This window comes from Aphelocoma coerulescens, chromosome 28 (genome assembly GCF_041296385.1).
Source record: "Aphelocoma coerulescens isolate FSJ_1873_10779 chromosome 28, UR_Acoe_1.0, whole genome shotgun sequence".
Lineage (NCBI taxonomy): Eukaryota > Metazoa > Chordata > Aves > Passeriformes > Corvidae > Aphelocoma > Aphelocoma coerulescens.
The window spans coordinates 4,728,271-4,751,939 of NC_091041.1; the positions used below are offsets into that span (position 1 = coordinate 4,728,271).

Sequence of the window (23,669 nt, forward strand, 5' to 3'; positions counted from 1 at the left end):
TCCCTCCCGGCTCGGCCATCCCGCTCTCCTTTGTCCCCGAGGTCCCCGCAGCCCCTTGTCCCCATGGTCGCCTGTCCCAATGGCACCTTATCCTCGTGGTCCCTTTGTCCCCTGACCACAGGGCCTCTTGTCCCCGAGGCTCCCTTGTCCCTCTGTCCCTCTGTCCCTTGTCCCTGTTGTCCCTTGATGTCCCCGTGTCCTCCGGTCCCTCCGCGCTTCCCGCGGCTTTGGCCCGCCCGGGCTCCTGCCCACACCCAACATGGCCGCCGTGCCGCCGCCGCCGCCGCGCTGACCCCTCCCGGCCGCCATAGCCCGCGCTTCCTCTTCAAGATGGCGGCGCCCAGCGGGAGGAGCGGCCGGCGCGCGTGGGCCGCGCTGGTGCCCGCAGCCCTGCTGTGCCTGGCGGCCCGAGCGGCCGGGGAACCGGGCACGGCGCCGGGCGCGGCCCCGAGCACGGCCGAGTTCGACGTGCGGCCCGGCGGGGAGGTTCACTCCTTCTCCCGGAGCCTGGTGAGCGGCCGGGAGGGAGGGAGCGGGTGCGGAGAGGGTACGCGCCCCTCGCTGATTGGCTGCGCGACACGTCACTCATACATCCTGCTGCGGGGATTGGCTGAGCGCGAGGGAGGGCGGGGCGCACGGGTGGGGGGTCCCCGGGGACAGAGGGGTCCCCAAAGGGGGCTGCAAAGGCGGGGGGACCCGGAGAGAACGGGGGGACTCGGGGAGGGACGGAGCCTCCACTGAGAAGGGGGTCCTCGAGGGGAAGGAGTCCCCAAGTGGGGTTGTCCAGCAGAAGGGGGTCCCCAGGGCAAGTAGATCCCCAAGGTGGGACAGTGTCTGAAGAGAGAAGAACCCCAGGGATGGAGACGTGACATGGATAACGGGACCCCAGGAAAAGGGGGGGGTTCCGAAGGGATGAGCTGTGCCAAGGGCAGGGGGGGTCTCAAAGAAAGAAGGGTCCTCATGGGAAGGCGGCTCAGAACGGGAAGGGCCCCAGTGGGGACGGGGCTGGGGGTCCCTCACCCCAGCACTCTGGGCAGGAGGAAATAGTCTCAGGGGAGGTTTAGGCTGGATATTGGGGAAAATTCTTGATGGAAAGGGAGGTCAGGCACTGGCACAGCTGCCCAGGGCAGGGGCGGAATCCCCATCCCTGGAGAGTTAAAGCCGTGTGGATGTGGCCCTTGGGGACATGGGGCAGTGGTGGCCTTGGCAGTGCTGGGGAACAGTTGGACTTGATAGTCTGGGAGGGCTTTTCCAACCTCAACAATTCCTCGATTCTATGGAAGAACAGCTCGTGCTGAAGCGAGGCTGCTCCTGTTCCTCTCTCCTGGCAGGGGGATTACGGCTGCACCTTCACCTACTCGGCCCAGGGCGGCACAAACGAGGTGAGCTGGGCTAGCCCCGGGCACGTCCTGGTCCTGTTGGAATCGGCTCCTTTTTTCTTAGCCTAAAAGGAAACAAGACTGGTGACTGTTTTGTGTAAGAGCACAGTTGTAACTGTGGCAAGGAGGGAGCTGCAGGGGCCACCGGCGAGTGCTGGGCGGTTGTGTTGGGTTATTTTGGAGCTCCTGCTGCAGCTGGAGGGGAGGGATTGGCCTCGGAGGGTTTTCCCCACGCTGACTGTGGATCTCCCCTGTGCAGCAATGGCAGATGAACGTTGGAGTCAGCGAGGACAGCGGGCTCTTCTCCTGCTCCATCTGGAGGTGTGTCCTGAGCAAAACCACCACGGCTGGGTGGATGTGGGGCAGGCATAAGGACCCTGCTTCCCAGGTGGACTTGCATCTCTGCAGGGAGGATTTCCCTCTCCCAGGGATGCTGTGGCTCTGGGGGCTTTTCGTGCAGCTTTTGGTTTATAAATTTTGTGCTCCCCTCTTCCCCGCGCTGCACAAAAGCTACAGGAGATCCAGAAGTGCCTGTGGGGGGAGGGAGGGAGCCAGGAATCCTTCACTCCTCTGCACCTCCACCCTCTGTGCCGCTGACAAAGGCTCTGCTTTCTTCTTTCAGGCCCCAAGGGAAGTCTTATCTCTTCTTTACCCAGTTTAAAGCTGAAGTGAAAGGAGCCAAGATAGAGTATGCCATGGCTTATGTAAGTCCCAGCTGATCCCGGGGAAGCAGGAGTGTGGGAGGCTGCTATAAAACATGAATTAGATGTGGAAAACATTTATTAGACATCTGTGCCATAAAATGTGCTCCATCATGTCCCTAATTAGAGACTGGTGGCAGGCAGGAGAGGGGCTGCAGGTGGGCAGCCTGCTCCGTTGTGTTCCTGCCCTCTCAGTCCCAGGGATTTGCTGGGAGAGGGCTCCAAAGGCACCCAGGGCACAGAGGGAGTCTTGGATTGCCTCAACAAATTGCAGGTGACAAAGCAAACCAAACCTTTGTTTTTGTCTGGCTCATTCTTCCATTTCCCAGTTTCCAGGGGTGAGGCTTTCACTCACCCCAAGGACACGAGTCCACGGTTTAATAGGAAATGGAAAAACAGATGGAGATTTTCCTTCACTTTTCCTTTGTGCACTTAATTCTTTCACTGCACATAAATCACAAACCCGTTGGTTCTCACTGTTGTTTGGTTGGTTGAAGTGCTGTGACTCCTTGCCTTGCCTCAGCCTCTTACACCTCCTTCCTTCCTGTTTCAGTCTCAGGCTGCTGTGGGTGCCCAGAGCGACATCCCCTTGAAACAGGAAGAATTTGAAATCACTGAAACAACAGGTCTGTGCTGGAGAGAGCTGCGAGAGAGGGGCTGGTGTGGGAGACAGGCCAGTGGCCAGTTTAGGCTCAAATACTGGCGCCAGGGGTACAGTGCTCTCAGTCCACCATTGGCAGCCAGATTTTGTGGGTCCCATCCCAGTTAAACTCCAAGGGGGAAGGAGGGGTTTCTCCCCCAGCCTGGCCTGTGCAGGAGTGGGAAGAGCAATGCCTGGCACCCTGGAAAGGGCCCAGCGGGGCTGTTTTGTTCCTGCTTTCCCATCTGCTGATCCTGGGCTTTTCTCTCTTCTCTCCAGTGTCTCACAGGGAAGGCAAGTTCCGTTTCGAGCTGTCCAAACTCATGATTGTGGCAAAAACCCCCCGTGACGAGCTGTGACCCCGAGGCCGGCCCCGGGCAGGGGGCTTGGCCGGACCAGCGTGGCAGTGAAGGGATTTCCTGGTTACCCGCGGGGTTTTTCTTTTGGTTGGCCGAACCTTTTATGTTTTCCATACTGAAATGTGCTGGGGACCGACACGAGTGGGGCGTGGAGGCGTGAGGACAGATTTGTTCTGTCTTGTGTCAGAGTAACACCGTGCTTTGCAGCTGGAAACCTCCCGGGAGGCTCCCGATCCTCCTGTGCCCCTTCCTGCTTGGCTGAGCTGCAAAGCTCCCGAGGAAAGGGGCTCCTTATCTGCTTCGCCGGGAAGAGCAAGGCAGGGAGATAAGTGGCTGGATTTAAGCAGGGCTTGCTAAAGGGAAGTTGTTAACTCTGTAGTCTCTGGAGGGGAGATGGGATTTCTCTCTCCAGCAGCGTGACAGGAGGAAATAATTAATTTAGGGGGAGGAAGGGAGGGAGTTGGCCAAAGCTCTGATTCCGTGGCGAGTGTGTGGCTGGAGTGGATCCAGAGCTGGGCTGGGATAGCTTGGATGGGGGGAAGGCAGAGCAGCTTACTCTGACACAACCAGGAATCAATCCAAGCAACACTTCCACGTCTCAGCACAACCACGGGACTATTTTATACCTACAGAAAAGTGATTTTTTTCTTATCCAGAGTAATAACAGGGAATATGCAATTCCTTTCCTGTGTAAATACAGCACAAATAAAGAAATAAAGCATCGTGCTCTGGCCTGAAGTTGCTCTGCTCTGTCCCTCCTCCCCTCTCCAGCTGTTGCTGTTGTTGTTTGTTGCTGCTTGGCCAGGATGAGTTGAGGTGTCCCACAGGAATTTGGGGGCTGCAGAGGGTTTAGGGGGCGTCTTGCAGCTGACACAGACACAGATTTTGGGAATAGTGAAGCATTTCTGGGCATCCCTCAGCCCCATCCCACCACACCTGCCCGGGATTCCCAGCTCTGGCTCCTCTCCAGCACGCTCCTGACAGGGACACACCGGCCCAGGGGAGACAGGAGTTGTTCCCAAAGGCCACTGGCCCCTGCCCTCCTGAGGGACCAGCACCTCCTGGGCTCCTGGCCATGTTCTCCACAGCCCCCTGTGAATGGGCTTCGCCCCCACCCCAAGCTGTGTCACACAATTCTCTGTGACAGCTGGAGCCAGGCCTGTGAAACGACAGAGATAGGGCCTTTGTGTCTTTTATTTAATCTTCTAAGGCTCAGAGTTATCAGTGCCAGCGGTGGAAAGGGAGCAGCGAGCGGGAGCCGCCCGTGCCTGGAGACATCCATGGAACAGGAGGCACAAGAAGGTCACAGAGATAAGGCCAGCTGCAACTGTGCTGTCTTGGATGCTAAAAGGGCAATTTCCAGTGCTCAGAGCCCAGCTCAGCGTGCTGGGAGCGGCCGGAGCGTCCCTGCTGCTCCGAGAGCAGACGCTGTTCCAGGCTGTCCCCTGTGACTGTGGAGTCACTCCCTGCTTCCTGCTGCCAGGGCTCTGCTTTTGGGCTCCTGCTGAGCAGGGAGGGGACGTGGGGGTGCAGAGGAGCGCATGTGGGTGTCTGTTGGGAGCGGGATCTCACAAAATCATGGAATGGTTGGGCTTTGGAGAGACCTTAAAGCTCATCCAGTCCCACCCTGCCATGGCAGGGACACCTTCCACTTTCCCAGATTGCTCCAAGCCCCATCCAGCCTGGCCTTGGATGCTTCCAGAGATGGGGCAACCTCTGCCAGGGCCTCCCCACCCTCACAGGGAACAATTCCTTCCCAATAGCCCATCTACCCCTGCCCTCTGGCAGTGGGAAGCCATTTCCCCTTGTCCCTGCAAAGCCAGGAGCTGCTGGGCCATTGAGCAGGGACAGCACAACCAGCAGCAATGCCAGGGCACAGAGAGCACAGACCCCAGGTCACAGAGAGCCACCACCACCTGGGGACAAACCCAGCTGTCCCAGGGCTCATTTTGTCACTGTCACCACCGCTGGAACAACCGCACGGAGCTCCCAGGCCACACGGGTGAGTTTATTTAAATAACTCATCAGGGCTACAGAGTTTGCTAAAAATGAACAACCATCACTCAGTCAAGGGCATGGAAAAGGGATGAAATCCCAGGGGGAGCTTTGGATAACCACCGAGGACAGCGCTGGAGCTGCCAGGTGGCACCGCTGCTGGAGGCCGGTGGGGAGTTGGGTGTTGGGTGGTTCCCAGGGTCCAGGGAAGGAACAGCTCCCCCCAGCTCCCTCCCTGCCCTCACCCAGGTGAGGAGGGACCCTCCTGCTCACAGGGACTTGTCTTTGAGGACACTAAAGTACACACAGAAGCACCTTCCTGCCCGGGCAGCACAAGTCTGGACCATGATTTGCTCCCACCGTGCTGTGGAGCTGCTGGAAGAAAACCGGAGTCCCACAACCCTCCAGCTACGGGGTCTCAGAACTGCTCACTCCAACAACGTCCCACCTCCTCAAGAGACACCTTGGAGGTGCTTCACAGCACAAGTCTTTGGTTTGGTTTCCCCCCAGAGGGTTACAACTGAGTTCAAGGCAAAGAGTCCAAATCCTTGGACTCTGAGCTAAAGGCACTTGGTGGGCAAAGGAAATCAAACTGTACAGCAGGTGCCCAAAATCCCAGGATCCCCTGGAGAGGGCTCAGCCCAGCGCAGGGAGGGCTTTGCAGACCCTGGGCAAGGGGAAGACAAAGTCAAGAGGTTCAGTCTTTTGTCAAAACGAGGAGAACACAAGTGAGCACTGCAGAGGGGAGGAGGGGACGAGCCCGGTGAAGGTCAAAGCAGACACCGCGTCTTCAGCCTCACAGAAGGCAGAGTCTGGCTGCCAAGAGCCCACCTGGGCCAGCCTCAGATGTTGTCCTCCTCCAGCATCTTGTTGACCCCTTCGCAGATCCTCTTGAGGTGGGTGCGGTAGGGCTCGGCCGGGCCGTACAGAGCCGACAGGAACTCGTAGTCCGCAAAGTGGTTGAAGACGTGGTTGATGCGCGAGTGGGACTTGGCCGTCAGGTGCCCGTTGACAGCCTGGTGCAGCAGGTCCCGGCACTCGGTGAGGACGCTGGACATGACCCTGCGGTCGAAGGTGAAGTCTATCTGGTGGAAGCTGACGGCCGTCATGGCCAAGGTGTGAACCTTCTTGCGGAAGCGCTCCATGACCAGCAGCTCCTCGGGGCTGAACTGCCCATTGCGGTAGAGAACCCCCAGCTTCATCACGATCTTGATGAGGTTTTTGATGATCTTCTGGGCCTCTTTGCGGTTGTGGGTGTACTCCTTGGTGGCCCGGTACAGCTCGTCCAGGATCTCGCTGCTGGTGTCATCGATGAAGACGTTGGCGATGGTCTTGGTGGCCATTTTGCTCAGGAGCTTCTTCTGGGCCTGCAGGGCCAAGTTCTTGGTGCTGAAGGTGTCCATCTCTGCGGGGGAAGAGGCACACACAGATCAGTCCCTGCTCTGCATCTGTCCCCATCTCACCTGGGCTAGTGGAGTGTCCCTGTCCATGGCAGGGGGTGGAGCTGGATGAGCGCTAAGGTCCCTTCCCACCCAACCCATTCCATGATTCTGTGATTCCTCACCTCCCCACGCAGCCTTTTGGCAGGAGAAAGAGCATCTCCAGCCAATGGCGAGACCAAGGGAGCTCCTGGGTGCCAGGGCAGGTGAGAGCTGAGCTCACCCCCCAGATCTGGATGGTGGGATCAGGGTGTTCCCACCTTCCTTTTCCCAGACTCTGTGGAGAGGTCACAGTGAGCGAGGTGCCCCTACCTGAGCACCACCCGTGACCCTCCATCCCGGTCTCCCTCGTGCGACCGACGCCTCCCTGCTCCTGGTGCAGGAAGGACTCTTGCCCCATCATCTTAACATTTTTCCTTCCTTAAAACCTGACTCATTTCCTGCAGGGTGAGCTGGGGACAGCGCAGGTGGCAGCTGAGTCACCCCCCGATGCCATGTGCCGCATCCACCCCGGTGCTGGCCGCGGCCAGAGCGGCACAGCCGGTTTGCAGCACCCAGCAATTGGCGTGGGAGCCCTTTTCCCTGGCACTGCTCACCCTGGAACACCCACACGAGCTCGGACTTGTTCTGCTGCCGCCTCAACCTCCTCTGGAGCCAGCACCGCACGGAGGTGAATAATTCACCCAGACAGGAACCTCACCTACAGCCCGACTCCCACATCCCAGCGGGACCAAATCCATCACCTCGGGCAGAGCACGGCTTTAAAATCTGCTGTGAACGATTAAAATGCCGCCGACCCTGGAGATGCATCTTGGCCTGGGAAACCGCAGAGCTACAAATCACAGGGAGGGGAGAACAGCAGGAAAACAGCGGGGATGGATGGGCAGAGCTGGGAGCTGCTTATGCAAGAGCCTGCACATGGCACGGACAGCCCGGCAGAGCGGGAGGGGATGGGATCAGCCTATAAATACATCCCAGGGAACGGAGAGGAGATATTTCAGCTAAAGGATGCTGCCGCTGTGAGGATGGATGGGGATAAATTGCTCATGGATAGGGAGCAGGTTTAGATTTGATGTTAGGAAGGAATCCTTCCCTGAGAGGGAGGTGAGGCCCTGGCACAGGGTGCCCAGAGAAGCTGTGGCTGCCCCATCCCTGGAAGTGTCCCAGGCCAGGTTGGATGGGGCTTGGAGCACCCTGGGATAGTGGAAGGTGTCCCTGCCCATGGCAGGGGTGGGATGAGATGAGCTTTTGGTCTTTTTCCAACCCAAACCATTCCACAACTCTGGGATTCTATCACAGAACCGAGTCTGTCCCCATCACATGCATCTCTGTCACTCCCCCCAGCCAAGCTGCCAGTCCCAGACCCCTCCAGGGACCTCCAGTCCTGCTCCTGCCACTCTGGAGCACACACCAGGCTCTCGGGAGCAAATCCCAGCTCCTCATGGACCCCCTGGTGTGGCCAAGGCTCCATCTCACCCAGCCAGTCGTGCCAGGTCGATGGTGCTGAGTCCCGGCTCCCTGGGCATCTCCCAGCCACCAGCTCCCAAACCCGAGGGCAGCCAAGGCTCCGTGGGGACGTGAATTTGGAGCAGTAATGGGGCTGCCGTCCCCGGTGCTGTGGGAGCCGCCGCCTGCAGCGTTATTTACAGCCCTTTGGAAAAACACAGAGGTTTGGAAGCGTTTCCTTCGATGGGAAAACATTGATTTTTGCCAGCCTGAGCCTCGGGCTGAGGCTCTCGCACTTAATAAGACAAAAATGACAGCGCAGAGCCTGGTGACAGCCGGGCGGGTCGGGCTCATGGAATGCCGATGGCTGCATCCATGAGCTGCTGCCGGAGCGGAGCCCGGAGGGAGGGGTGGGCAGGATGGGCAGAGGGAGCTCCATCTCCTGTGCCTTGGCTGTGAGGGGACTCGCTCTGCCCGTGCCAGGCATCCTGTCCGGAAGGAGTAGGGCTTTGCCGTGGTGTTGACAGCCTGGAAGTCCCCGCCCTCGCGGTTGTGGGGTGCCCTGGGAATGGTGCCTGGATAAATAGGAATTCCCACACCCGAGCTCTCCCTTGGGTGACCAGCAAGTGCAAACTCCACCTCCACAGCGCATGAAAAATAGGAAGTGCCAAGTCCTGCGAGCTGCCCACAGCTCCCAAATGCCAGCTGGAACCATGGCTCAACCCTCTGCTCCCTCCGCACCGAGTAACACCCGGCTGCTCACAGCCCTCCCCTGCTCCGGGATGAAGAGCATTGGTCCAGGGGGGAAACTGAGGCACTAAGCCATTATAGGGCGGTCTACGGACCCCATAAGTGGTATAGGCAGGTATAGGGATCCCAAAAATGCAACCAGCTCCCTCTCCAGTGCCCAGGGATGGTTTTACAGGTCGCTCCCTGCAAACCCCAAGGAAACCCAGGCTCACCTCCCGCTGGCTCCGGCTGCACCGGGATGGTTCCCCCGGCACCCTCCGCACCACACTCGGCCCACCAGGACCTGCTGACTCAGCTCCAACAGGACATTTCACCGGAATGAGCCGCTTTCCTGCTGGGAAGGGCCCCACGACCCCATTGTTCACGAGGGGCTGCTATCGGCGCGCGGAAGAGTCGAGCCTTGCCCCACCAGCCAACTGGAGCTCGAAATAACCCACTGCGCTTCCTTCCTGTCGCTGAAGTTTCCAGCCCGGCTCAGGGCTTGGGCTCCCCCCCACCCCCTTCTTCTTTTTCATGAAAACGCCCTAAAAAACAGCTTCTTCTTCTTCCGAAGTGGAGCAGCTGAGTGCTGCTGTCACCAAGTTCCTCCCTGCTCCGGAAGAGCGCGGCGGGGCTGCGGTCCCAACGGTGGCTTTGGGAACAGGTACAGCCCTTTGTTGGAGGGTTTCCACCCAATTTGGAGGTTTTGAGGCAGTCTTGCAGCCCTGAGCGGTGGTGTGAGGGGTGGGGTGTCCTGGGTGAGGACACAGAGGGTGTCCCTGCCACAGGATGGATGTGGTCCCCTGGGAACAGACACGTGCCGTGCCCATCTCTGGTTTGGCGTTCACCCCGCTGGGCTAGCATCTCACCCAACACCCAGCTGTGACCTGATTTCCCCGGGATCCCCAAAAAACCTCCCCCACACCACTGAGGGCACAAGCATCACTGAAAGCTCCCGTCTGGGGGGGGACACGAGACCCTGTCACCCTGTGGTCACCTGGTGCCAGTGGCACCACAGCAGAGCTGCCAAGTGAGCACTGTCCAGAGCTCCTTTATGGAGAGGGGCCAAATGCAGCAGTGACATCATCCCAATTATCATTTCCACCTGCCCCAAAGATCCCTCTCCCTGCCTGTCCCTTTCACCTGGTTCCCACCAGCAGCTCCGTGGGCTTGGTCCCCCCAGCCCCCCCAGTTCCCTTGGCAGCGGGTGAATATTTCATGCAGGAAAGGAAAAGCACGTAAATAATTCATGGAGCAGCGAGGCGGGGGAGGCTCCACAAAGCTCCAGCTCAGAGCAGAGGCACCTCTGCCTCCTCTTCCTCCTCCTCTCCCTCCTCCACCTTCCCACCACGGCCGTAGTAACTTGGATTGTCTTAGTACAAGTTTCCTCCAACATCGTTTCCCAACAGGATAAACATTGAATAGTGGCGATTTCCCTGGTTTTCCCCTCCGTCCCACATGCTGCTCTGGAAAACACCCCTGCTCTGCACCTCAGCATTCCCCGTGCCCCCGAATCGTTGCCTAATGCCAAGCGGGTGGATGGGCTCCCGCTGCTCTGCCCTCCATCCCCCGGCATCGCTTTCCCCCATGCTCCAACCCCTATTAATTAATTAAACCCTCCTGGATTACAGGAGCTGGGCCGGGCAGTAACCGGAGAGCCCCACCAGCGTCACCGCCTGTCCCCCACCATCCGCGACCCCCGCAGCTCCCAAGCCCACACGTTACCAGCGCCGGGAGAGCCGAGGAAGAGGAGCGGGAGGCAGGACGCGTGCCGGCCCTCGCACGTTGCCATGGGTGCAAAGAGCAGCCGGAGACGCCGGGCTCGGGCGCGTGTGTGCCGAGCGGGGTGAGGCCGGGGAGGAAGCCACTGAGTAAACACCTCGCCCGAGGAAAAGCTCATTTCTTGGCAAGGCCGGGATGAATCCACGGCCGCCACGGCTGGAGCAGGGACCGGGAATGCCGCGGGGCAGCGGCGCAGCCGGGGGGTTCAACCTGGCCCCGCGCGCTCCCGGTGCTCATGGCAGCGGTGGTGCCACGCACTTGGCGTGTCCCCATCACTGTCCTCACCACCTCTGGCACCTGGATCTGAGCTCCTCCATCCCAAAACCTCCTTCCCGCGGGTGCCCTCGCTGGGGCTGCAAATGCACCCACGGGAAGGAGGTGGTTTTTGGTTTTGCCTGGGAATGCTGATCCACTCTGGCAGCTCCAACATGTCTGTGCAAGGAGCTGAGCGGCCCATCCGAGGGGGCCCCAGCGATGCCAGCCCTGGGCGTGCGTGGGTGGGGAATCCCGCCAGTGCTTCCCGTGGGAATGGGATCCTGGGATCCACATGGAGGGGTGCTCTGGCACAGGGCAGGGGGTCATCCTGGGGGGCTGATTTGAGGACCTGGTGTGGTATCAAGGAATTCCCCCTGGGATTACTGTGCCCCAGGGGGGAGGCAGCTGCCAAATTTGAGAGGAGGAGGAGGAGGAGGAGGAGGAATTGAGGTTATTTTAAGGAGAGAAGGAGGAGGAAGAGGAGAGGGTGAGGGGTTATTTTATGGAGAGAAGGAGGAAGAGGAGGAGGAAGGGGGGTTATTTTATGGAGAGGAGGAGGAAGAGGAGGAGGAGGAGGAAGGGGGGGTTATTTTGGAGCATCTGTCTCGCCTTCCATTTCCTCCTTTTCTTTCTCCAGCTGCCACCAAGCTGCTCTCTCTGGCAGCAACTTCCTTTCTCCTTTGCTTGGAGCAGACGGAGACTTATGGGGAAGTAGAAAACAGAGGCTGGGAGGGGGGAAACTGAGGCCAAGCCACCATCCGTCCGTCTGTCCGGCCTGCGGCAGGAGCCAGGGCGCACCACATGCTTCCCGCCCCGGGATCAGGAGGACAAAGTCGCTCAGGGAGGGAGGAAAACTCCACGGGACAATTCGGATCCGATACTGGGCTTGGGGTCAGCAAAGAATGGCCCCAAATGGCCCAAATCCTTCCCTGCTCCAGGGGGAGATTAGTCAGAATTGGGAAGTTTTACACCGAGCTCTTGCCCCGGGTGGGATCTGGCCTCTCCGAAGGGATTAGTCTTTCCAGGAATCGAGGAATTTCATCCTCTGGAGCACGGGGGTGGGAGGAGGGACGGGCGATGCCCGAAGCCAAGTGCTGCCATGGGGCACCCGGCCCTGCCCCGGCACGTGGGTCCGTGACAGCCCCACGGGGATGGCTCCGGCGCCTTCTCCCAGCTCCCGTTATCCAGCACCCACCAGACCCAGCGCTGTTTCCAGCCCCTCGGGTTTCCCTTGAATTTGGGGGAAATCGCCCTTTCCCCGCGTTTTGTCCACCTGGGAAAGCTGAGGCACATCCAGGGGCTGCCGGGAGCAGCTCCGGGCTCTGCCCACCCCGCAGCTCCCGCCCCTCGCGGCTCCCCGAGCCCTCCTTTCCCCCGGGGCTCCCCAGGGCCGGAGGCTGGGTGGGGCCGTCGGTGCCCCGGTGACACCGGGGAGGGGGGACACACACGGATGATTCCCGGGGTGGGAGACGAGAGGCTTCGCCCCGCAGAGGAAGCACGAAACGGGCCGGTACCGAGCGCCCCCGCCCCCACGGACCGGGGAAGATGGGAGGAACCGGGGAAACCGGGAGGAACTGGGAGGTACCGGGGGAGCCGGCCCTTACCTGCAGCCTGCCTCGGGGAGCGCGGCGCCAGGACCGGGACCGGGGCTGCTCCGGTGTCCCCGGCGGGACGGGGCGGGACGGGGCTGGACGGGGCGGGGCCGGGCGGAGGGTCCCGCTTTCCCCGGCGCCTCTCCCCGCCCGGCGGGCCCCCGCAGCCGCTACCGGTGCCCGGTCCCCGATGCCGGTGCCCGGTGACGATGTCCGACGTTCGGTCTTCGATGCCCAGTGCCAGTCCCGGTGTTCGGTTCCCGGTTCCCGGTTCCGGTTCCCAGTGCCCGGTTTCCGGTGCCCGGTTCCAGGTGTCCGGTGCCGGTTCCCGGTGCCCGGTTCCCTGTGTCCGGTGCCCGGTTTCCCGTGCCGGTTCCCTGTGTCCGGTGCCCGCTTCCCTGTGTCCGGTTCCCGGTGCCGGTTCCCGGCTCTCGGTGTCCGTTCCCGGTGCCGGTTCCCGGCTCTCGGTGCCGGTTCCCGGTGCCGGTTCCCGGCGGGTCGGGGCCTCCCGCCCGCGGCCGCTGCCAAGTCCCGCGCGGGGCCGGGAGCGGCGGGGGCGGCCCGGGGGCGGGGCCGGAGGGCGGGGCCAGCCAATGGCGACGCGCGGCTTGCTACGAAGCAGCCAATGGGAGCGCGCGAAGGGGGCGGGGGCGGGGCCGGGGCGGGCGCGTCCCCGCGGGTCCCGCGCGCGTGGGCCGGTCCCGGTAGCGCGCGTGGGGCGGGCACGGGGCCCCGCAGCTGCTCGGGGGTGGCGGGGACACGGGCGGGTGACGGGGACACCGGTGGGTGACGGGGACACGGGTGGGTGACGGGGACACCGGTGGGTGACGGGGCACGGGCGGGTGACGGGGACACCGGTGGGTGACGGGGACACGGGCGGGTGACGGGGACACCGGTGGGTGACGGGGACACCGGTGGGTGACGGGGCACGGGCGGGTGACGGGGACACCGGTGGGTGACGGGGACACGGGCGGGTGACGGGGACACGGGTGGGTGACGGGGACACCGGTGGGTGACGGGGACACGGGCGGGTGACGGGGACACGGGTGGGTGACGGGGACACCGGTGGGTGACGGGGACACGGGCGGGTGACGGGGACACGGCGGGTGAGAGCAGCACGCGTGGAAGCGGCGCGGGGCGCCGGGCGGATCCGCGGCGCGGACGGGCAGGAGTTTAGGAGGGAGGGCGCTGCTGGGCCGGGCTGAGCGTGGGCAGCACGGCGGGGTCTCGCACAGCCCCCCCTCCTCTGCACACAGGTGCCCCACGAGGGGATGTGACACCCGTGGGAAGAGGGGAAGGGGTGCTGCCGTGCTGCCGGCCGAGAGCAGCGTGTGGGGGAGTGTTTAGGGCCGGCGGTCGTGGCTGTCGGTTCGTCCTGGTGCTGGGGACCCCCCGACATCCCACAGAGATCCCGAGCTCCCCAGCATCGGGAATCTTGGAACATCCCTCCTCTTCCTCCTCCCGGCTCAGGGGGTAGGTGCCGCGGCACCGGATCCTAATTCCCAAAGGTGGCATTAAACAGATTAAAGGTGGGATTTAGAGCGGATTAAAGTCCGGATTAACGGGAGCCTTGACTTGAGTCTTGGTCTCATGCCAGCGGCTGGGAAGAAAACCCCAGAGCCCCGCCAGCACCCCCGGCCCTGCTGTCCCCACCCCACGACAGTGCCCGACACCGCAGGGGCATCGCTCCTACTGTTCCCGAGGATTTGCTCTGGTCCCACGTCGTGCCAGAACAGCCGGAGCAGCTGTTGCCGCTCTTCCGAACAGTTGTGGCGTCAACCTGCCCGGCATAAATCACCCTCTGGGCTCGTCCGGTCCCGGAGGCCACCAGGATCCCCGGTCCCGTGTCCCATCACTGCCCTGTTCTGCATCCGCACCGCTGCCCTGCCCCATGTCCCCATTGCTGTCCTGTGTCGGAGTCACTTCCCCATCCCCTGTCCCCGTTCCTGCCCTGTTCTGCACCCCCGTCACTGTCCCATCCCACATCCCCATCGCTGGGACATCCCTGCAGCTTTTTCACCTCGCTCAGGCTGTTGCTGAAGGTTCGTCGGAGGGTGATGGGATGGGGTGGGCATGTGGGGGGCACCCTGCGTCCCCCAGTGCGTTCCTGTGTGCCCAAAGCCCAGATCACCCAATTCCCGTCTCCAGAAGAATCCCAGGGATGTCCCCATGTCTCGCAGAGCTCTGCACCTCACTCCAACCCCGAAGCAGCGGCTGGGGAGTGCTTGGCTGGGATCACACAGTGGGGAGACCCCACAAATCCCTGTCCCTGCCTGAAGGGCGCTGCCGGGTGGATGGAGCAGCCACTGCGGAGCAGCAGGGATGGGAGCTGGCGCCGCACGGAAACAGGGAATAAAAAAGAGAAGCAGCAGGATCTGGGCCAGCTCCGAGCGGCCTCTCCCCCCCGTCCCTCCTCTCCTTTCAGGGAAATGAAATGGGGCTTTGCAGCGGCTCCTCTCCGGCCCGCTGAGCATCGCCCGTCCTCGGGGAGGCTGCACGGCTCATCCCGCTCCCTCTCTCGCGGCACATCCCACTCGGATACCCACCACAGCTCCAGCAACACCAGTCCCGGCTGCTCCCCTCCGGCCGGGTGAGGGGGGCTCCGCTGCGGGCAGGGGGGAGCATCGCCAGGGAGGCAGCGCCTGAATAATTCAGGAGAGCTCAGCGAGAGAAACGGGATCCGCTGCCCTCCGGGTCGCCGAGGGGCGCTGGGAAGGGCACGGAGCCGCTCTCTGTCCTCCCCTCAGTCCCCAGTGCCGCTCTGGCAGGGCACTCCAGGGCCCGGTTCCATCAGCCTCGAGAGCAGGTTGCTGCTGGCACATCCTGGCTCCAAGAGGACCCAACACCTCGTTTGGCTGAGCCTGTGGGTGGGCGTGCAGGGGACAGGACGGGGACAGGGTGTCCCCAACACCCACCTGTCCCCATGGCACATGCCAGACCCCGGCAGCTCCTGGGACAGGGGATGGTGTCACTCCCCATAAAGCCACTATTGTCACCGGGGCCCGTGCGGGGTGGGGAAACCCCCGTCGCGGGGTGGTGGATCCCGCAAGCCCTTCCCTCTCCAGCATTTTGCATTCCCACTGCTCCCTTCCCGCGCCGCACAGCTGTGCCTGGCCACAATGGCCCCTTCTTGCCGCGTCACCGGCGCCGGCTGCGCTCCCTCGGCCCCTTCCCCGGTGCCGAGCCACCCCGCTGGCAGCCGAGGCGGAAAAATCCATCCCAGTAAAAAAAAAAAAAAATCCATCCTGGCAGGCACCAGCTCCGGAGGAGAACCGCGAGCAGGGCACGATCTACTGACCAGCTATCCCAGTGATGGTCCAGGATTTTTAGCTGGCGTTGGATGGAAGGAAAGGGACGATGGAGGTGTCAATTAGGGGTGCTGGCAGTACCCAAAGGTAGCTGGGGACACCGTGGGACTGTCCTCGAGCCATGGGGACAGGCTGTGACTCCTGATTCCCGGGGTTGTATCCCCAGCCAACTGTGCTCCTGATTGTCCCTCAGGACAAAGGGGTCTCCTGGGTCCCCAGCCCCACATTCCTGAGCAGAGCAGTCCCCTGACACTCCCACTCTCCCCGCTACACATCTGGCCTGGTGCCACAGCTGGAGCGGGCCTCTTCTGCCTCCGTGTGTTTGTTCACAGAGCGGGGAATGCCGAGCCTCGTTAGTTAATTAAAGCTCGATTGAAGCTGTCAGGCACTGCCGCTCCTCGAGAGGCTGCGAGCGCTCCCGTTCTCCCGGGAAAGGGTGGAGGAGGATGCTGCGGGGGAGAGACGCACCCTGGGGAAGACGTTTCTGTGATTACCCTCCCTGGGAGGACACAAACCTCCATCCCTGGCTTGGGAACACTGTTGTGTGACCATGTCGCTGCCTGAGTGCGACTCACTTACCCAGGCTCATCCGAGACCTGGCTGCTTAATTTGGGGCTGGGGGCTGCTGAGAGGGACCCCGGCATCTGAGCTGAGCCCAGCACAGAGCCCCGGGCGCGCTCTGGCTGCGCCGGTCGGACAAAAGCGAATGTAGGTTAAGCACAAAGTGCTGCGGCTGCGACACACGGAGCCCGCTCGGCCCCACGGGGGGGCCGGGGCAGGCCCCCACCACTGCAATTAGCTAATTGCTCCTGTTCCCTCGCAGGGGACGCGGGGATGCTGTTACTGCTTCCTGCTCACTCTCCGTCTGACAAAACCGCCCTGGGGGACACCGTGCCCCCCGCCTGCCCCCCGTGCTCTGCTCAGCGATGGAGAGGTTCAGGATGGGAGGAAGGGGAGCCCCCACAAACCTGCTGTTCCCAGCCCAGCTCGATGTGACGCCCCTGATGTCACCTGCTGGGGACAATGGGGACGATGCTCTTGACACTGGGGATGGATCTGGCTTTCCCCCACATTTTGGGGATGTCCTGCTGCACCCCAAGGCTTCAGGATCCCTCGTGGCCGAATTCCGTCCAGCTGTTGAGTGGGAACCTGGGGTGAGTGTGGGAGCTTGTGACATCACCAGGAGCCTGAGTGACAAATGACATCATCAGAGGGGGTCCTTGCGTCACCTTGTGGGACAAAGGGACCCCCAGCCTGTTGGGTGATGGCAGCATGGATGGGGGAGGAGACAGACAGGGTGCTGATGACGTCATCGGGACGATCCATAACATCATCAGGTGGCAATTAATAGGGGGGCAAAGAGAGGGGCCCGAGCAGGCTGAGCTGGGGCTGCTGGATGGGGAGGAAGATGAGCAGGAGCAAGAGGAGGACCGTGGCCCCCATGGAGCGATTGCCCCGGCTCGTGGCCACTGAGCCTGTCCTTGTGCTGGTGACATATTGACTGGCAATTCTTAATCAAGTGGATTATTAATTAGCAGTAGAGCTGGCTCGTTAGTCCTCGGCCGGGCTGGGAGCTGGTTGTTTGTGCTGACACAGCCGGATATCGTGACAGTGTCACCATGCTGGTACCTGCTGTGCCAGGACACCCACGCCGGCCCAGGGCATCCTGCTGCCGCTGGAAAGGGATGGATACCATCCCTCCTGGGGCTCGGGTGGTGGCTTCACCCACTGTGCACACCGCTGACCCAAATCCTGCAAGGTTTCACCCCAAAACTGGCGGGTGGCACCACAGGACCGGCGGCTGGTGGGTGGGCACCCATCTGTGACGAGCCCCCGTGCCATCTGGGCCAAGCGGGAGTTGACATGCATGTCACTAGTGGTGCCACGCGTGTCCCCAGCCGTTGCCGTGGTGGTCGTGCCGCCGAGGGTGCAGGGTGCTGGGGACCAGCCCTGCAGGGCGCGTCCCTGTCCCTGCCCGCGGGGACGGTACCCCCCGGGAGAGCACGTTCGGCCGCACGTGTGACCTTGTCCCCACTGTCCCCAGCAGTCTGGGGGTTCCAGCGGGCCCTGTGGATTGGGGAACAGGCGGAGGGGGCTGGGGAGCAGCTCCTTCATCCCCATCTGAGCCGACTCCAGAGCTGTTCTCGCCGCAGCTGCTGCCGCCGCCGGCTCCATCCCGCATTTCCCTGCCTGTCTCAGCCATCTGCCGAGATCCCCGCGGGCAGGGGGGTGCAGGGCTGCTCCCCACATTCCCCCCCCCCACTGCCGAGGCACCACCGGGAGCTGGGCTCGGGCATTTTGCTCCCCGTTTCGGTGCAGACCATTTAATTTCGGCCCTAATCCGTGCCGGGTTCGCTTCCCCGCGCGGCTGTCGGCGGCGATTTCCCAGCCCTAATTAAAGCTCGGCGCGCGTGACGGCGGTTCCCTGGGGATGCTTCCCTTGCTTCCCAGTTCCCGTCAAGATCAAGGGGATAAACCAATGTTGCCGGCAAAGTTAACGCCGGAGGCAGCTCAGGGAAGCGGTGACAAGCCCGGAGCTTGACAAGCGCGGATCCGGAGGCGAATCCCACCACGGAGCGCTGCCTCGGGGTGTGAGCTTGGCAGGAGGGCTCGGGGCTGCTGGGATGGGCAGGTCTCAGCCCAGCTCTGAGCCCCGTCTGTGGCAGCTCTTCGTGGCCTCGCCGGGTGTGTGGTGACACCAGACACCCAGATCCCCTGGCCAAGCGTCCCCAGGTCTGGCGGGAGGGGAGGTTTTGGGGTGCCACAGCCACCTGCCAGTGTGTCACTGTACCCCTCCCGCCCCCCGCCTGCACCCCGCAATGAGCCTTCATGGCCCAGAGTACCCCACCGGCCCCCGGGGAGGGACAGCTGGGCTGGCACCCGCCCTGGCGAGCCGGGAAAGCAGAGAGAGCCGGGAAAGCAGAGCCGCCTTCCAGGCACCTGCCAAGCAACCAGAGCCCGGACATCTGCGCCCGCTCCCAGCTGCCAACCAGCTGCCCTGGGCACCCGAAAACCCACCCGCAGCCCCACGGGGTGGATTCCCAGGCCTGGCAGGGGGACGGCTGCTGCAGGCAGGGATGCTCCTGCTGCCTGGCACGGCTGCCTCCTGCTTAATTGCGCTGAAAGCACAACAGATGGCAGAAGGGCTTCAAGATGTTCTTTTCCAACATTTTGGGCTCCTTTGCTCGCCTTCCTCCAAAACAGCTCCAAGAGGGAGGTTGGGAAGAGCCCTGTGCGCATGGGGAGGGTTGGTGACCCCGGGGACGGGTCCAGGGCCACGGTGCAGCAGGGGAATTAAAGGGAATTAAAACATTTGCCGGGCTCACACTGCTCCGCTTCTTCCCGCTGTAATCCCTGGGCCTGCTGCCCTTCCTGCCCGCACCTCCAGCACCTGCCCGCTGTTCCCAGGGGACAAAAGCCCCTTTGCCGCGTCCCCGGGGCAGCTGGTGGCAGCAGCTGGGTGCTGAGGGGTCACCTCTGGGCCGTGGGGGGACCTCGTGTCTTCTTCCCAGAGATCGGGGTCCTGCCACGCTCCGGTCCCAGCCCTGGCTGTCCCACCGCGGCACTGGGAGCGGCACCGGGGCCCAGCACCCACCAAGCACCCCGGGACCCCCACCCTGAGCCTTGCTGGGGCTGGGCACCGTTCCGAGTCCTGTGCAAGGATTCACCCAGCATGGACCAGCCCCCGGCACCCATCGCCAGCACCCGCGGGCCGCGCCGCTCCCCCGCCTGCCCCCGCGGCTCTCGGGGCCGAGGTGTGTTACCACGCGCCTTTGATGAATTATTTATGAGGCAGGTGACCTCATTCATTCAGATTGATTTTCCTCCGTGTCACTCCGATTCCATCATGCTCCTGGAACCGGCGGGCGGGCGGGCGGCACGTCAGGTGCCGTGCTGTGGGGGACGGACGGGGGGCACGAGACAAAAGCCCTTTGCCAGCTCGGGAATTATTAGCATTAATAATATTATTATTAATAATATTAGTATTTTCAGCGTCAGCACTGTTATTATTAAAACTAAGATTTAAAAAATTTTTTTTCATTATTATTATCATTATTGATAATATTGGTATTAATATAGCCGTTACCACCCTCCTGTCCCCACCAGGACCCCGGGCTGTGCCCACCCTGCCTTGCCCAGTGCAGACAGACCCACATCTGCCAGCGGGTGGGTGGCCCAGCGCCACCAAGGGCCATGTTGTCACCTCTGCCGGGTGTCCCCAAGCAGGAGGGGGGGAGGTGGCAGCCTGGGTGCTCTCCCAGCACGTTAAGGATGTTGTTACAAACAAACCATTGGGTTAAAACTGGAGATATTTGGGGCTATGTTTAAGTGTTCTCTGTATTCAACCAGTTGGTTGAGCTTATTGAAAAGATATATTTAAAAAGTAATATGTATTTATTTGTGTACACACACGTCTGCAGCTCCTGCAGCCCCTTCCCAGCACTCACTGCCTGTCTGAGCTCTCCGTGCCTCAGTTTCCCTCCCGGCTGGGCAGGAGGAGCATCCCCGGGGCTGCGGGAGGAAGGCTCAGGGAGGACTCGCTGCCTCTGGGGAGCTGACGGTGGGGAAAGGCTGAGCCCAGGGATGTGACAGACCCGCACGGGAGGGGACGGAGCCGGGCTGGCGATGCCCACGGTGCTGCTGGCCTCGTGACACGGTGGCGCTGCGGGACAGCGCCAGCGCCGTGAACTTTTGCCCTCCCAACACCCCCTGAATTCCCCAGCCGAGCATCCCCCGCCAGAGCATTCCCTGGATAAACATCCCCCTGGACGTGCATCCCTCAGCCAGAGCAGCCCCCCGGCCCAGCATCCCCCCGGCCGGCACCCAGCGCTGCCTCACGGCCAGCTCCGGTAAGGAACCGCCGAGAGCCCAAATTCCCCCCGCGCCGCGCCTGACAGCGGCTCGGTGGCAGCTGCCCATCCCTATTGTCACCCGACAATGGGAAGCGCCCTGTCCTGCTCCCCGGGAGTGCCATTAGCCCAAATATTTGCTTCCCGTCTCCAGGGTGACAGGGTTGCCAGCGCTCACCCACATCCCTCCTTTGATCATTTTCCTCTTGATCTTCCGCGCTCCGGTTCCCGGCGCTCCTCCCCGGCGCCCTCGCCTCGTGGGGATGCGGGAGCTGGTGGCATCCGCAGGGTCCTGGAGCGGCGGTGGAGGAGCTGGGGGTGATGGAGACGGGGGGTGGGGGAGATGAAAGCAGGACTGGAAGTGATGGAGATGAAGAGTGGAGGACGAAGGCAGGGCTGGGGGTGATGAAGATGGGGGATAAGAGAGATGTTGTCATGGGGAGATGGTTGTGACCCTGGGGAGGTGGTGGTTGTGGCCTTGGGGCTTATATCAGGTGCTTGAACCTGCAACCATCATCTCGCCATGGCCACAGCCACCTCCACCCCATGGCCAACCACCTCTCCTCCTTCAAGCAGGGCAGTTCAGTGACCAGGGATTGGACAAAAGACACTTTGGTGAGACCACGCTCCCTCCACCGTGCTGGGACAGCAGCACCTGGTTCAGCAGAAGCCCTGGGCAGGACTGATCCAGTTTCTCCCACCTCTTCCCCCTGCTCCTACACACTCTTCCTGGAACAAGTTTTTCCCAGCCCAGGGAGCCAAGCAGACCCACCAGCAGTCCAAGCCTGTTTCTGTCTTTCCCAAAGCTCACCCAGGTCCAACACTGGCTCTTAGGGCGGGGGGTGGAGCCGGGAAATTTCTCCCAGAATAAGGGGAGTTTTGGAGCCAGGTGGGATCAACTCCAAAATCTCTGGAATTCGGCAGTGGAAGGAGAGGGACCGACAGCACCGAGCTTTTTCTAAGCAGCGTTTTAAAAAAACAAAGCGAAATCTTCGCCAGAAAATGTTATTTCGATCCCTTTGGCAACCACGAGTCATTTCAAAGTGACGCTTTTTGTTCGGAATGGGACCCAAATCTAAAGTAGCTGGGAATGGAGCCTCTAGGAAAGCTGCTGGGAGCTGGGATGGAGCCACAGCGAGGGGTGTTGGGGTTTGGCAGCCGGTGGGGCTGGATCCACACCCCCACGTTATCCCCGCACCGTGGGACCTCAGGGGGTGCCACCACCCCTGGTGACGAGCAGTTCCCAGTTTTCCTGTGCCTGGGCAGGTGGTCTGAGGAACCGTGGCCCTGTGGCCTTTCCCTTGCAGACCCAAACCCCTTTGCTCTGCAGCGTCCCGGCCCCACACTCCAAATCTCCTGGGAAAAGGGCAGGATTCAGCCTCCCTTCCAGGGGGGATCCCATCATGGACCAGGAGGGACCAGGAGGGAGGAGAGGGGACATCAGAGGGAGCATCACTGCTTGGGGCCAGGAGGGACATGGCTGGAGAACGAGGGGGTTCGGAGGAACCAAAGGACCAGGGGGGACCAGAGGAACCTGGAGGGACCAGTAGGGACAAGGCTTCAGGCCCAGGGGCCATGCTGTCACACGGAGACAGCAGAGACATCATCAGAGGACCGGAGGACTGCAGGACGGACACTGTCACCAGGTGGGAGCACCCGAGGACACCGCAGCCACCGGGAAGCAGCCGCGCGGGGGGTGGGAACGGCCGGGGGAGACGTGCTCGCCCGCACTTTGCTGCATGACGGTGATTAAGTTGCTTCCCTTCGTTATGGTCCCTCGGGGAGGTGTTAACCAGCTGCTAATAAAGATGGATGGTTCTGAAGTAGCGTCTCCGGAGCCTTTGTATCCATGGAATTTCGGGAAAAGCCACCGGGGTGCCCGGAGCCACCGGGCGGACCCGCGGCACCCTCGCACCGGCGGCACCGCCGCCAACACCCGGCCCCGGTGGGGACAAATCTCCTCTGTGGGGTGACGAGCGGGACACCGGGGAGGATTTGGGGGGGCTCGGAGGATGCTGCAAGCCGGAGCAGCCCCGGGGAGGAAAAGGGCGACCCGAAGGGCTGCGGGGGGCGGGAAAGCAGCGGGAAGAGGAGAAATCCAGCAGCAACTGTCCATTAAAATTCATGAAAGCTGTTAAAAAGCAGAGCGCAGCGCGAGCTCCCGGCTGCTGCTGACAAAGCCGGCGAGGGAGGCGGTGCCAGCTCCGTGCAGTGGCAAATTTGGGGTTCAGCCCCCCTCTTCCCAAGCCGGTTTCCGGCTGGGTGACACCACAGCGGACACGGCTTCCTCAACACCCACCCGCTGCCGGGCAGAGGTGATGGATGAGGGCACCAAACCACATCCCCCACCACGGCCACCCCTTCCCTCACAGGGGACCCCAAACTCCCTCCGCTGCCTGGAGGGTGATTTGCATCTCAGAGCTCGTTTCTTTTCCTTTTTCCCATATATTTTTAGCCCCCCCCCCCCAACCCCCCTCCCAGCTGCCTGCTAACAAGCCCCGGCGCGATTCCCTCGCCGTAATTAGCAACGTTTCTGCAGGCAAATGGCAGTCGGGAGTGGAGGTGGCATTTCCTTAATTAAAACAATTAATTAGGGTGGGGTGAGAGGGAAGATAAAACATCTTCCCCATAGAAAAGCCTCTTGGAGCTGCCGGTCCCTCGCGGTGGTGCCAGGGAAGTGGCTTCCCCAGGGTAACGGTGTCTCACACGCGTCCCTGTGGGTGCCCACCCTTGGGTGCTGCCTCGCCACTAGGCACCCCGGAGTGGCTCTCGGACCCTCATCCCAGCTCCTTGGCAAGCCCGGGCCGCTTGTCCCAAAATGTCCCCGTCACGGCGATGGCCGGCCCCAGCCGGAGCACCCCGGCGATGCCGATGCCGGCATCGTGCCGGCCCCGGTTCTGTGCGGGGTATAAATATCCGTGTGTTACTTAGCGACTAATTGCACGGAGCGCAACAGCGGGGGGTGCCAGCCCCTAATGAGGATCTGGAATCAAAGCTGCTAATTACCCCTGTGCCGAGCTGCCGCATCGCTCCTGCTGGGCTCTGCCTGTCCGGCCACGCCGCACGGCTCCCACCGCATCCCGACAGCATCCCTGGCCCCAGACCCCCGTGCCAAAGGGTTTCGGGCAGGTGAGAGGCCAAATCCAAGAGTCTTGCCATTTGGATGGCCTCTCTGAGGCAGGTGCCATCCCGCA

General features: G+C 61.9%; 3 protein-coding genes across 5 annotated transcripts; 1 reads left to right on the forward strand and 2 right to left on the reverse strand.

The window, feature by feature from the left end:
* Positions 1-298: 298 nt before the first annotated feature.
* MYDGF (myeloid derived growth factor) lies at positions 299-3,805 on the forward strand. Its single transcript, XM_068996982.1, has 6 exons — positions 299-510; positions 1,332-1,382; positions 1,639-1,700; positions 2,002-2,083; positions 2,634-2,706; positions 3,000-3,805. Exons 1-6 carry the CDS (start codon positions 331-333, stop codon positions 3,077-3,079), a joined length of 528 nt encoding a protein of 175 aa, XP_068853083.1. The 5' UTR covers positions 299-330; the 3' UTR covers positions 3,080-3,805.
* Positions 3,806-5,002: 1,197 nt separating this feature from the next.
* TNFAIP8L1 (TNF alpha induced protein 8 like 1) lies at positions 5,003-12,856 on the reverse strand. Of its 3 annotated transcripts, none has more exons than XM_068996978.1 (2): positions 10,414-10,588; positions 5,003-6,479 (listed from the first exon to the last, which is right to left on the reverse strand). In XM_068996978.1, exons 1-2 carry the CDS (start codon positions 10,586-10,588, stop codon positions 5,917-5,919), a joined length of 738 nt encoding a protein of 245 aa, XP_068853079.1. In that variant the 3' UTR covers positions 5,003-5,916. The 3 variants fall into 3 exon arrangements, with proteins under 3 accessions (XP_068853079.1, XP_068853081.1, XP_068853082.1); XM_068996980.1 differs by lacking the exon at positions 10,414-10,588 and adding an exon at positions 12,330-12,856 and having other exon boundaries at positions 5,011-6,479; XM_068996981.1 differs by lacking the exon at positions 10,414-10,588 and adding an exon at positions 8,922-9,102 and having other exon boundaries at positions 5,011-6,479.
* A 72-nt stretch (positions 12,857-12,928) lies between these two features.
* Positions 12,929-14,309, reverse strand: LOC138099878 (uncharacterized). The gene is made up of 2 exons (XM_068997472.1): positions 14,116-14,309; positions 12,929-13,628 (listed from the first exon to the last, which is right to left on the reverse strand). The coding sequence occupies exons 1-2, from the start codon at positions 14,307-14,309 to the stop codon at positions 12,929-12,931; spliced, it is 894 nt and encodes a 297-aa protein (XP_068853573.1).
* Positions 14,310-23,669: the final 9,360 nt, after the last annotated feature.